General features: G+C 36.1%; 1 protein-coding gene across 18 annotated transcripts in view; it reads right to left on the bottom strand.

Annotated features, from left to right (window-relative positions):
- TTN (titin) overlaps positions 1–14331 on the bottom strand; it is a 461697-nt gene that overhangs the window by 73404 nt on the left and 373962 nt on the right. For all 18 annotated transcript variants that reach the window (XM_033947057.1, XM_033947058.1, XM_033947060.1 and 15 more), the window contains 14 exons: positions 12054–12353; positions 11618–11905; positions 11228–11524; positions 10650–10952; positions 10258–10563; positions 9870–10157; positions 6995–7285; positions 6611–6898; positions 3374–3961; positions 3172–3276; positions 1842–2039; positions 1457–1753; positions 770–1357; positions 28–330 (listed from right to left, as the gene is read on the bottom strand). In XM_033947057.1, coding sequence (XP_033802948.1) covers positions 28–330; positions 770–1357; positions 1457–1753; positions 1842–2039; positions 3172–3276; positions 3374–3961; positions 6611–6898; positions 6995–7285; positions 9870–10157; positions 10258–10563; positions 10650–10952; positions 11228–11524; positions 11618–11905; positions 12054–12353 — 4440 coding nt within the window. The remainder of the gene's footprint in view (positions 1–27; positions 331–769; positions 1358–1456; positions 1754–1841; positions 2040–3171; positions 3277–3373; positions 3962–6610; positions 6899–6994; positions 7286–9869; positions 10158–10257; positions 10564–10649; positions 10953–11227; positions 11525–11617; positions 11906–12053; positions 12354–14331) is intronic.

Below are 14331 nucleotides of genomic sequence, written 5' to 3'. Positions count from 1 at the left end.
GCATTGACAATGTCAAGAAATTCTTACATGCCACATCCTTAATTAATACTGGGTGTGAGGCATCACTTGGAGGTCCAATCCCTGCTTTATTTTCTGCGCTTACACGGAATTCATATTCATTTCCTTCAAGGAGTCCTGTCACTTTGAATCTGAGGTCTGAAACTGGTTTCTTTGTTACCCTGACCCATCGCAATCCTTTCTTTTCTTTCCTTTCTACATAGTAGCCTGTGATCTCACTACCACCATCATCAGCTGGCCTTTTCCAGTTCACAGTCACAGATGACTTAGTCACATTTGTTATTTCTGGTTTGCCAGGGGCACCCGGAGGACCTAGTAAGAAAAAAAAGAAGAATTTTGAACTATATAAATCAATACTATCAAGAAACAACTTCATAATACGTCTACCTGTAAAGTCTATAGGTACTTTTCACCCAGAGACTTTACACTAGTTTTCAAAGGGAACAATTTCCACTTTGAAAAGTGATTTGAGAAAATGCCCAAAATTTTCACTTGCTATTTGTGTGGGGTTTTCTATGAAAACACATGCAGATACTTTAGTAAATCTAAAACCATATATGTGAATGCACATTCTGTACCAATCCCACCCTCAGGAACATCTCTCTGATACACATAGTACAGTTATTTGTGTATTGGCTACATGTACATAATTGTACCCATATATATGTAGTGGGTAATTTTCAACAATCCCATGTAAGCAAATAAAACTTTCTATGTTCCACTTAGCACTTTTAAAATCTGTGTTACGTACCATATCTATCCACCATCTTAACTGGTTCTGATTGTACAGGTTCACCAGTTCCATAATGGTTCACAGCAGAAACACGGAAGATATATTCATTTCCTTGAATAAGCTTGCTAACAATATGTTTGCAGACGTTAATATTTTCAGCGACTAATGTCCAAAGCAACCGACTAGTTTCTCTCTTTTCAAGTATGTAGGAAGTGATTGGTGATCCACCATCTTCAATAGGAGGTGTCCAGGTAAGAGTAGCTTTTTCAGCTGAGACACTGCTTATTTCAATAGGTCCAGGAGGTCCAGGTACATCTAATACTTTTACATGCACATGTTCCTCTTTTGTACCAAATGGATTTGTAGCAGTTATTGTGTATTCACCAGAATCCTTCCTGGTTGCATATTTGACAGAAATTGTGGAAGAGGTTGGGGTTGTATCAATCTGAACTATGTCAGAAGGTCTGAAATCCTTTCCTGCCTTAGACCATGCAGATTGTGGGAGTGGTTTCCCCAGGATGCTAGTAGCTGTTATTACAATGGTGTCACCTGCCTTAACTGTTAAGCCTTCTTTCACGGCAGGATCAATAACAATAGTTGGTGCTTCTGTAATTGATAAAGAAAATTTATTGTCAGAAAACAAATAGGCTTGGGTATCATATTCACACAATTACTCTTAATACAAATTTGCAAGGAGATACTAACCATATTCATCCTTGCATATAATGGCTCCTGTAGACTCCGATGGAGGGCTAATTGCTCCCGCGGTATTCTTGGCTTTAATTCTGAATTCATATTTTGCACCCTCAAAAAGATCATTAACAGTAAAAGCACATTCTTGTACATTTATATGATTAGCTTTCATCCAAGCCTTTGCTGGCAGATCACGTTTCTCAACAATGTAACCAGTTAGTTTATGTCCACCATCATATTTAGGTTCTGTCCAGATTAAAGTTACTGAGCTCCTTGTTACATTAATGACCTCAGGTTTACCGGGAGGATCTAAACATAAAAAAAAAACCATGTAGAGCAAACAGAAGCGTTTTTTAAAAGCATGAAAACTGAATAAACTCATTTTTATTTTTCTTACCAATGGGATCAAGTGCCACAACTGGTTCAGATGGCAGGCTTGGTTTACCTACTCCTGCCAAATTGATTGCCATAACCCGGAATTCATATTCTAGGCCTTCAGTTAACCCTGTTACTCTGAATTCTTTCATTCGTATTGGGGTCTTGTTAGCTCTCTTCCATAAAAGGCTATTTCTTTCTTTGCATTCAATATGATAACCTAGAAAATAAACACATGAATTGGATATGTCTTATTATTAATCAACTCAATAATCCCAACTATAGCGCAATGATACTTCAAAATACACAATAATTTTTTTGCTATAAGGGAAAACAGGATAGGGGCAAAAATCCCCTGGCATTACATGTTTAAGTGCACTAAATATAAAGAAAATAATTAAATGTTACTTAAATAAATAGTGAAAGCAGGGCCATCAGTGTGAGGTGATAAGCTTTATAGAATGGGTCCAAAAACCCCATTCAATGGCTTAAACAAGAAGGCTAAAACTCAATGTTTTGAGCCGCACACAATCATAAGAGCCCTGCTTGTGTGGGCCCTGTTTTCCCTATTTATTTAAGTAACATTTAATTATTTTCTTTATATTTAGTGCACTTAAATATGTAGTGCCAGGAAATTTGTTCCCTTAATATTATTTGTGTCACAGACTTACATATGGAAAAAGAAATTTTCTTGACTTGCATCTTCACAACTCTTCACAAATAAGATAAGTTTACCTATTTTCGAATTTATGAATTGAATGAGCACTTTTTAAGTTATTTCAAAAATATATTTTTCAATGGCCTAATGATAATCCTCTAAGGACTGAGTATAAGATCAAGTTACTTCAAAGACATACCTCTAAAGGTCATTTGCCTTAAATTAAAGTTTTCTGAAATCTATATATGTTTGCTTTTAATATTATTTATTTACATTAAAGGGGCTATTTTCAAAATGTCTGCCTTTGCCAAAGCCTGTTGCTGGCACTTTATAGGAGCAGACTTTGCACTATTATTCAAAATGAAAGTACACTTTTTTTCTTTGAAATTTGCCATAGAGTCATTCATACCAGCCTTTTCTACAGGTATTTTTTTCATTGAAAATAATGTGCATAGATTTGAAAATGCAATCTAAGTGCATTATTTTCTTCCATTAATGATAATTCTCATTGCATAAAATGGGACCTGTGCTAAAATATCATGTTAGTGATAAAACAATATGACTTAATGGTAGCCCATGTTGATAACTACATCTCTAATGTGGGTAAAGTGCTTTTTATTCATGCAAATCATTCTCTTTTAAAATGTTAGCTTCAATTTCTTCTCTTACAAAGTAGCTTAGAATGGAAAATTACCTGTGATTGGTGAACCACCAGTTTTTCTTGGATCTGTCCAGGTTAACGCTGCAGAATCATGTCGGATAGCAACGACTTTGGGGGGAGCAGGAGCATCAGGTACATCTAGAAATATACAGAAAATTAGATTGTAGAGCAAAGTAAATATAAGACATATCATTTTTTTTTACTGATTGATTCAATATTTTCATTTTTTGCTTACCAAATTGATGTTTTGCTACAACAGGATCAGATTTAAGGCCTTCTCCAACTCCGTATTTATTTTCAGCACTGACTCTGAAAGTATACTCTGATCCCTCGTGAAGCCTAGTGACTCTAAATTTAGTTTTTTGGACAGCAGAGGCACAAGTCACCCACTTGTTGGTTGTTGAATCTCTCTTTTCGAGAATATAGTTAGTGATTTCTGAACCACCATCATCTTTTGGTGGACCCCAGATCAGAGTTATAGCATCTGCTGTGATTTCTTCAAACTTTATTGGTGCTGTAGGGATACCAGGTTTCCCAACAACTTTCACAAACACAGCAGACTCTTTACTTCCGGCAACATTCTTCAGTGTAATTGTGTATTTTGAAGCATCGTCTTTCTGGCATTCTCGTACTATAAGAGTGGTATTAATTGGAGTAGACTCCACATTGACTCTTGTAGTATCAGTTAACAGATCTTCACCTTTTTTCCAGGTTACAGATGGGGCGGGTTTTCCACTTATTGGGATCTTAAGGTGGAAAGTGCTACCTTCTCTTGCCACATAGCACAAGTCAGGCAGACCTCTTAAATCCATATTTGGTGCCACTATAAAGTAAAAAGTTCAAAATATTTATATCCAATATCTAAAATATTTGCAGCTGAAATACAGTTTAAAATGTATTTATTATAGTTTGTTTACCTAGTCATCTTGAATATTAGGCAAAGCTGCAGTGTTCTCTATGTATATACATAGAGGGAAATTCTTTAAATTGTGCCCAAACATAGGCACCAGGTTGATCCACCCTAAGCTAATATTCTCTATGACACACTCTACATGGAATGACATTTACAGAATACTAGCTTAGGTGCATTTCATGCCTAGCTTTGGGCTGGTGTAAACACTCACACTCAACTGATGGCATTTACACATGCAAATGTAGGTACTTTATAACATTGCATTTAATTTCTGAGAATGCCCTGACCCAACCAAGGCCATGTCTCCTTTGGAGTTGTGCGCTATGAAATATGGGTCTGCATGTTATAGAAGAGAGCATAGGTTAGATCCTTGTGTAACTCATAATTACTTCAATTAAGTGGAGTGGAAGAGTAGCCTAATGTTAATACAGCTGCCTGAGAATCTAGGGGACCGAGTTCAATTTCCACTGCTGCTTCTTGTGACTCTGGGCAAGTCACTTAACCCTTCATTGCTCCACGTGCAAAATTTGCACCTGTATGTAATATGTAAACTGCTTTGACTGTAACCATAGAAAAATGGTATAACTTAATTTTTTAATTGATTCAATTGGCACTGTTAACCAGTAGGTATGTAACTCGATAGATGCCTACAACTTCAATGTAGGCATCTACACTAAAGTGCCTACCGGTGCCCACAGTCAAGTAGGCACGGTTGGGGCAGATTTGGGGTGGAGCTTAGGCATGGATAGATTTATGTGCCAGTATTTTAGGCCAAGAAAACCCTGGCCAAATATACTGGTGCCTAAGTTTTACACACCTACTAGCACCTAACTCAATTTAAGTGATACTATAAACAGCACATAATTTTGAATGACATGTTGCAGGTGCTGTTGTCCTACCGAGTTATGTGCTGTTTATAGAGTATTGAAAGAGAAAGTGATTAATAGGAGAATCGGAGGATCAGCTTTTTATATTAGATATCAGGAGGGAAGGGGATTGGTGCTTGGAAACATTTTCTTTATTTATTGGCTGTTTGGGGGTAAGCTCCAATTCCTTTCTCTACCTCCTAACAGCCAATAAATGAAAATGTTTCCAAACCTTTTACTGTATATTCTTTGGGTGTCAGGAAAAAAGGAAAGGGATCAGGGTTGATGGAAGATATTTTTTCTTATGTATTAGATCAAGGGGAGGGTTCCTGAGCTCAGATGTAGCACTGCTACTGATGGCAAGCTCTGAAAACCAGAGTTTGCCATCTAACTTTAACTCGCCAGACCTAGCCCTGCTTCCTAGACCACCCAGAATTTGAACAACTAAAGTTAGCCACTTACCCCCAGATTCTATATATATATATTGCATAAAAGCATGTATGCAAATTTGAGAACATGTGCAATTTGCATACACAATTTAATTGAGTAACAAACCAATCACCAGCAATAATTGGGCGCTAATAAGCAATTATTGGCATTCATTTACATGCACATCTTGCTAGGTGCATTCTATAAAGCTGCATGTGTAAATTCTTGTGCGTGGATCTGAAAAGGAGGTGTGACCATGGGGTGGGGGGCATGGGCAGGTAATTGGTATTCCAAGAATTTGCATGCAGTGTTACAGAATACAGCAGATCTGTGCCTAATTTAAAGATTTACACCAGGTTTCAATAGGTGTAAATTCTCATGCCTAAAAGTTTGGCATGTATCCTGGCACTAGGCCCATTTCAAAGTGCCATTTATAGAATAGTGCTTAGTGCTCATTTTTTTCTACAGCAATGTTTTGGTGCCATATATACAATCTAGGAGGACATGTTCGGGAAAATCCTAAGCTAGTGATACCTATTGACATGGTTTTTACCACATTCAAGATCAACCTATAATTATCAAACCATAATCTCAATCCTGCAACCCATCTGAAATTCTCTTTGTCATCTCATGTCAGTCCCAGTCTACCAGGATAGCCAGCTGAATATCATCAGCATAGCTAGAAGGCACCTTATTTGGACCAGGAAAATATTGTAAGAAATGGGCAGCATTATTTCTTACACTATTCTTGAATCTGCACCTCTCCAATTAACCTCTCTAATTAATCACTTGAGTCTGCACCTCTCCAATTAACCACTTTTCTATAACCCCCCCTCCACTTGCCACTAATCCTTTGTACCTGAGGTATTTGACAATTTTTGTCCTATCCACACTCACTCTCCTCTGTTCAATCCAAAAGATGTAGTTTTTAAAAGTGGGCAAAATATTTCACATGAGGCCTCAGGAATGATTTTAAACATCATATCACTATCTTCAACTATATGCAGGTTATGACTCTTCATATGTATCCCATCATCCCTGACTGTTTGGGCATTTACAATTCATTATATATGATCAGATTTCTTTTCCTGAATAGATCAGACAATTGCTCTGGCATTGTGGGTCTCTTTAACAGACTGAGTAATTACTGTAATGTCTTCCAGCACATGGTTCCCAGAGTAGAACAAAAATAATTTTTAAGAGTTGTCTTTCAGTATTATAAAAACAACCAAAAGTAACTGAATTGGTGACATGCAGAACATACCAACATCATCCTTTGCTACAATTGTGATTTCACAAGGTGAACTCAATCCAGCTTCATTCTCCGCTCTCACTCTAAAAGTGTATTCTTTTCCTTCCTGCAAGTCTTTCATGGAATATTGAAGATTCTTGGCTCTCATGACTTCTTCCCACTTGCCTTCAGCAGTCATAACATCAACAACATATCCAATAATACGGCTACCACCATCGCTGAGAGGTTTTTTCCACCCAAGGGTACAAGCAGATTTTGACACAGCTAAGGCTTTCAGGTCTATAACTGGTCCTGGTTGTTCTGGATAAAAGAAATAGATTAATAAGTCAATGTTCACAATAATTACAATCAATATCCTATTAGTAGTAACATATGGCAAAATACATATTATCTTACCAGAAGCTTTAACAACATCGTGTGTTTCACATGGCTCTCCAATCCCATATTCATTTTCAGCTAAAACCCTGAAGTAGTAAGATTTGCCTTCTTCTAAGTTAGGTATTCTAAAACTAGTCTTTGGGCAATCAGTTGAAACAGTGGACCAGGCTTTTCTCTCAGCATCACGTTTCTCAACAATGTAGTTCTTTACTGGACTACCACCATCAATGAGAGGAGGGTCCCATGAAATAAAAGCTGAATTTTTGGTTGTTTCTTTAACAATAAGATTAACTGGAGGTCCTGGAGTATCTGCAAAAAACAAAAACACAAATATATGAATATAAAAATAGACAACAGTCATATTCCCTCCCCTCCTTTTACAAAACTGCTGAAGCGATTTTTAGCACAGGCCGGAGCATTGAATGCTCTGCGCTGCTCTCGATGCTCATATGCTCGATGCTCTATGAATGTCAGAAGCAGCGCAGAGCATTCAGTGCACCAGCTGGCGCTAAAAAACACTTTCATGGTTTTATAAAAGGGGGGATTATTTTTAAAACACCAGCCATAGCAATTAAAAAATATGAAAATGTTCTATATTGTTATATAAGACCAATCTTAGAAAGTACAAATCGGAATTGAGACATTCGATGTTCGGACATGCCAATTTTTACTAGTATTTTAGAAAAGAAAGTGCTGATGTAGAGGTTTTTCTAAAATACAAGCAAAAATTGACATACACTGTATGTGTTAGCTATGTGTGGTGGCAGCAGCTATTTTGCAATGGTCAATATCCAAATTAACAATGTGGTCAACACAGCAATGCACACATGTATATGCCAGCACATCTTGTATGTCTGCCATTTTAGACACATACACATCTGTGTTTTCCAAAACTGTCACAGCATTCACCATCAGTTGTCAGAATTGCTTGGGGTGGGGGGGGGGAGGGGGGACAAAAACACTTGGGGAATGAAGAGGGACAATCTTCTCTAATGTCTCCAGGTTTCAGAAAAGTGCTCCTAATGAGCACTGCTCCACTGGAAGGAATAGGAGCGTTCACCCTCTTAATCCCCCTGTGGTCGATGTCCCCTCCAAAAGTAAAATTGGCAAAGGATCCTGGACTCTGACAGTTTTGGAAAAAATAAACATCTATGTTTTCAAAAGTGGCTAAGATAAACACTAATATTCAGCCATCTACACATTTATGTTGCTATTCTGCAACATGATTGTTCAAGTGTTAACAAGTAAATATTTATGTGCCTGTTTGACCCATTGATATTTTAGACTTTTATTTTATCTGAAATGGATATTCATATCAGATATAACCAGCATAAAATTGTCAATTTTTCCATGTATTTAAAAAACATGGTCTATCTTGGCAGATCCTGTCCTAAAATACTAGAGAACTCAAGCCTTCCTGACCTGGACCTCTCAATTCTGATTTGTTTGACCTATATGTATAGTAGTGATTTTTAGCTGCTATAGTTATAACTATGTTGTTTAATTTAGGACTACTGAATGGCATTTCTGCAAACCAGGCACTAGGATTTACATGCTTGTTGTATACATAAATATTTAGAATGCTATATAGGGCACATGTATGCCAGTATACTGCCTAAGTGTTATTCTGTAAGTATGACATGACTATCTTGCATAGTGTGTATTTGCAAGGAGGAAGAACATGTGTGGGATATAGGCAGAGATCCTACTTATGAGGTGAACTTACAAAATACTGTAAATTACACGCAGCCCTGATAAATTTAGGCACCCACACTTATTCCAGCTCTATTACTGGTGTAAGTGTGGTTACCTAAATGTTAGCTATGCTGATATCAAGTTATGTCTAGGAGTGCCTAGATTCTCTTATTAAATACGTTCCTATTGCCCACACTGTTCCCTCTTAGTTGAGTGGATATCCTCCAACTGCACTGCTACCAGTAGGTACTTCAATATTATGTTTTCAAACTCTAGGACAAAAGGCTTTCCACCAGAGACAGTTGGCTCTGGTGGAAAATCTTTTGTCCTGTCCCACTGTTTTCTCCATTGGCACTTTGTTTTGTGGACCCTCCTTCTGTTGGACCTTTTTTTTTTGGCATTCAATCTCAAGGGACCGACAGGTTCTCTGGAGTCCTATAGAACTTACCTTTCTCTCACCATTGAAAATATGATAATGAAATGGCACCCCCAAATGGAGGACTGTAGATGGAGGACTCCTGCTCAGCTTAGAGGGAACAGTTATTGCCCAGCTTTGGGTGCCTAAATGAAGGTACCTAGTTATAGAATTGCCCCAGTAAGAGTGAATCTATATGAAGCTACCTAGTTTTAGGCAGCCGAAAGACATATAAATAGCAATTTATGCATATAAATGACTAGTGGAAATGTATGCACCATAATTTGATTGTTTGTGCATTGCCAGTAGGCATGTGTAATGGGTGGAGTTTGGGGAAAGCGTGGGTGGAGCACACAGGTATGCACATAAATTACAAAATTCTATCATTGTGCTAAATCTAGGTACTGGCATTTGAACCAGTTGTAGGGCTGGTGTAATTTATTGCACCTTAAACATAAGTATATTTTCAGTCTTCATACTAGTATTCTAAAAGAAAAGTAGGCTCCTTATTTTCTTTACAGAATGGATTTTAAGTGGGCATCATAAACAGTGCCTATAGAATCACTCTCGTAGCTATTCCAGCCTAATTCTGCAATGACACTATCTGGACAGTTCCACTGCAGTTAGATAATTTTTTCTGTGGCACTATCCATGTATAACAGCTTATATGTTTAGCAGGAGCCTCTGTATGTAAATGTCCATTTTAGTATTATCCAGCATAAAGATATATAGCAAATAAATTAAATATACAGAATAATTTAGTATTGTTTTATGGATATTTACCTAGAACTTTCACAACAATGGAATATGTCTTGGTGCCACTGCTGTTCTCCAAAGTCAAGATATATTTGCCAGCATCGTACCGGTTTACATTTTCACAGAATAAGAAGGTATCATAGTCAGATGATTTTATTTCAAGTCCTTGTCTGTCTCTTATGTTTGCATTCATTTTAGACCAAGAAATCTTTGGTGGTGGACGCCCTCTTACTGGTACGTATATTCTCATTGATACTCCAGCACGTAACACAAGTACCTTTCTTAAATCAGCATCAAGATCTCCCTCTGGTGGAACTATTTTAGAGAAAAAATATAATATTTATAAAAATAAGAAAAATACACTTTAAATTGCAAAACATTAATAAATTTTGTATTTTTGAATTGTAACACCTACTTAAAATGTCTTTGGCAACATGTATATCAGGAACTTCACTTGGTTCACTGTATCCAATTTTGTTGACTGCAGAAACACGGAATTGATATTCGGTACTTTCCATCAGTCCAGTCACAACATATTCAGTATTCTGTAGGTTTTTCGGCACATTGCATCTAACCCAGTTATTAGTATCAGCTCTTTTTACTTCAACCAGGTAACCCAAGATAGGGCTTCCACCATCATAAGCTGGCTTACTCCAAGAAAGTGCTATGGTATTGCGAGTTGTATCAGTTACTTTTGGGAAGGCAGGTGGTCCGGGAGGATCTGTGAATTAAAGCAAAGTTAGAAATATTAGATACTATACCAAATGTCCAAAAATATATGAATTTAACAAAAAAATGTTAACTTACATCGAGGATCAGCAGCAATTGCTCCTTTAGAGGGATCACTAGGTTTACCCGGGCCAGCTTTGTTCAGAGCGGTCACTCTGAATTCATACTCTGTTCCTTCCTGAAGTCCAGTTGCTTTTACAGTTCTTTCTATTACAGGCTTCCTAGTCACTTTAGTCCAGGCATAAACTTTGGTATCTCGCTTTTCAAGGATGTAACCAGTGATAGGAGAACCACCATCATCTGCAGGAGGTTTCCAACTCACAGTCATGTGATCCTTTGTTATATTAGTAATTATGGGAGGATCGCAACGACCAGGAACATCTGAAAATAATTATTTAGAGCATTTTAATGTAAATCATATTTATTAAATTTCAAATACAAACAAAATAGTAAAAGAAATCATTTCAAATACAAGAAGAAAACTAAAAATTACAGAGTTAATATATAATAAACATTATCACTAAAAGCAAATAAACCCAATTCCCTCCCTTTTTTTCCACATTTTAGAACTGTAATTACATATTAAATAATAGCATATTAAAACAATTCTACAATCTTAAGACATAAAAAAGACAATCACATCATATATCTCTTACCATATGGATTTTTCGCAACCACTGATTCAGTCATTATGGGTTCCCCAACGCCATATTTATTTTCTGCAGAAACACGGAACTGATATTCATGTCCTTCAATAAGCTTTTCTATGCTGCAGCTTGTAATTTGTACATTTGCAGTGACCTGTGCCCAGTTAGCTCTACTTGTTTCACGTTTGTCAACAATGTAGTTAGTAATTTGTGCACCACCATCTTCAAGAGGAGGCTCCCAAGTAAGCATAGCACGATCAGAGTAGATATTGCTGATTTTAATTGAAGCTGGAGGACCAGGTTTATCTGCAGCAGATGTAAAAGGTTATAGTTCTAGTCAGTACTTGTCAGCTTAATGAAGTTCAATAAAGTGATGCTAAGTAATTATTTTCAACTTACCAAGTACTTTGAGTTTAAGAGTTGCTGATTTGGAACCACTTGCATTTTCAGCAGTGATAGTGTATTCTCCAGTGTCCTTCCTAGTGACGCTGAACAATTCTAAATTGCACAGATGTCTCTTAGTAGTTATTTTAATGCCTTCTGCTGGTTGTATAAGATCTGTACCTTTCTTCCAAACAACTGTTGGCATAGGTTTGCCAAATACTAAAGCTTCAAGACAAACATTTGAACCAGCTTTTATTGTAATCAGAGACTTCATTTCTATACTCAAGTCTATTCTGGGTGGAACTAAAAAGAAATAAAAATAGTGTTAAAAAGCAACATGTTTTCAAATTAAATGAAACAATAAACATTTTATTTATTAAAAGCTATATATAATGAATCATTATTGCAAAAGGGGAAGTTTTCACACTGTCCACATTTTTAAAATTCTTACCATTTTCTGGTTGGATGATAACTGGATCAGAAGGTTCAGAGGGTTTGCTAATGTTAATTGCTGTTTTGGCAATTGCTCTAAATTGATATTGAGCATTTTCTTCTAAATCAGTAGCAGTATATTCTTCAGTAGGTACTTGAGTGGCAGACATATTGCATCGAATCCATTTAACACCAGGAAGTTTACAAGATTCAACCAAATAGCCAATTATTTTGCTACCACCATCATGCTTTGGTCGGGCCCAGATCAGTGATACAGTGCTCTTTGTGATGTCAATAACTTCAGGTTTACCTGGAGGATCTACAATAAAATCAAAAGATTGTATTTATTGTATTAATCCTTTGCAAAGAGTGTTATAAAGTACATGCTTTATGTGTTTTCTAAATAGGGCTTGGTCTTCATAGGCATTGTAAGGCATGACTTTTTACTCAGGCATTTCTTTGAAAATTTAGGGAGGAAATTATCAACATGGGCTACTGTTAAGTTGGGTTATTTTTCAAAAGTCAGATTATTTAAGCACATGTTCCATTTTATGCAGTGAGACACTGTGTTAAAATAACCTAAGTTGTGGTAAAATAACTTTCTCAGTAGCCCATGTTGATAACTTCCTACCTTATTGCCATTGTGCCCTTTCTTATTCTGGTTTATGTTTTAATGATTATCTCACTATATGTTATGATTTTACATATTGATAATCTGGCTGCCTATATCAGATCCTTGGATTTCACTAATGTTCTACTATGGTATGAAGCCATATCCTACTCATTTTATTTTTTTCTCACTTATGGAGACCTTCTATACTTTCCAATGGAAATACATTTTTAAAAGATTTGTTTCTAACTATTTTCTTCAATTCGACTATGGTTAAACTAAATATAGCCAGTTGGAATATAAATGGTCTTAATAATCCTACAAAATGTAAAAAAGTCTCTGACTATGTAGTCCAAAAGAATATTGATATTCTACTTCTTCAAGAAACACATCTAAATGATGTGGATTGTTTTAAATTAAATTTGATTGGGTGAATGTATACTGTATTTTCATTCCTCGGCGTCCTTGAAGAAAAGAGGTATATCCATTGTTTGTGGAAAGTCATTTTTACATACAGTACTACAACAGGCAGCTGATTCGGAAGGGATTTGGAATAACTCATGGCTACACGACCTCACTTTATTATAAATTTTTTATATCATCGTCTTTAACCATTCCTACATGTACTAAATGTATTTGGACCTCTGAATCTACTTGGTCGGGATCTGATGACCAATGGATAGATTTTTTCAAATATACACAACGTCCTATGTTATCTACCAGTTTAATGCAATGATTATTTTTTTTTCAATAAAATATTTTGGACTCCCAGTAGGCTGCATAGGGCTCATCGAATGGATTCTAATGGAAGTTTGGGTGACCTTAAACACATGATTTATGATTGCCCAATTGTCCAACCATTCTGGAAACCTGTCTGGAAAATCATATGTACAATTTTTCCTATTTCCTCTCAACTATCTTTTGATATTGTTCTCTTTCGCTCTCTTGTTCTGCCTGATACCCTAGATAAATGGCATTCCAAGCTAATTGATGTGTTAATGGCTATTACTTTACAAATGATTCTATCACATTGGAAATCTGCCCAACTATTAAATGCCTCTTTTTTGTGGGCTACTGTCCTGGTGATTCATAATTATGAATATAAAGCTAATTCCCTCACTAATAAGTGCTTTAAAACTAATAAAATATGGTCGTCGATAGCAAATGTCTCTTCTCAGTCTTGAACTTTGGATACATTTCAACTGGTATATACACTGAATATAATATTTAACCCTAATGGTTCTTTCTATTGTTAGCTTAGATTAATTTGTTAGGTTATGGTCTAATATTCTGATCTCCATAGGAGTTTATGTTTTATATGGCTTCATATTTATATTAGATTAGATTACAAGGATGCTTGTTAGTCCTTTCTGCATCTGTGTTTAGTATGTATGTATTATCTGGACTGTAAAATTCCTTTTGTTATATTAATTTAATTTATGTTGCATTTCATCTGTTAAAATTACAATAAAAAAATTTTAAAAATGAAAATGAAAAGTCGGATTATTTAAGCACATGTTCCATTTTATTCAATGAGACACTGTGTTAAAATAACCTAAGTTGTGGTATAATAACTTGACTCAGTAGACCATGACGATAACTTCCTACCTTATTGCCATTTTGCCCTTTTTTATTCTGGTTTATGTTTTTATGATTATCTCACTGTATGTTGTGATTTTATATATAT

The sequence above is a fragment of the Geotrypetes seraphini genome, chromosome 5 (assembly GCF_902459505.1).
Source record: "Geotrypetes seraphini chromosome 5, aGeoSer1.1, whole genome shotgun sequence".
Lineage (NCBI taxonomy): Eukaryota > Metazoa > Chordata > Amphibia > Gymnophiona > Dermophiidae > Geotrypetes > Geotrypetes seraphini.
Note: the sequence above shows the minus strand (reverse complement) of the source record. Positions and strands in the feature narration are given on the sequence as shown.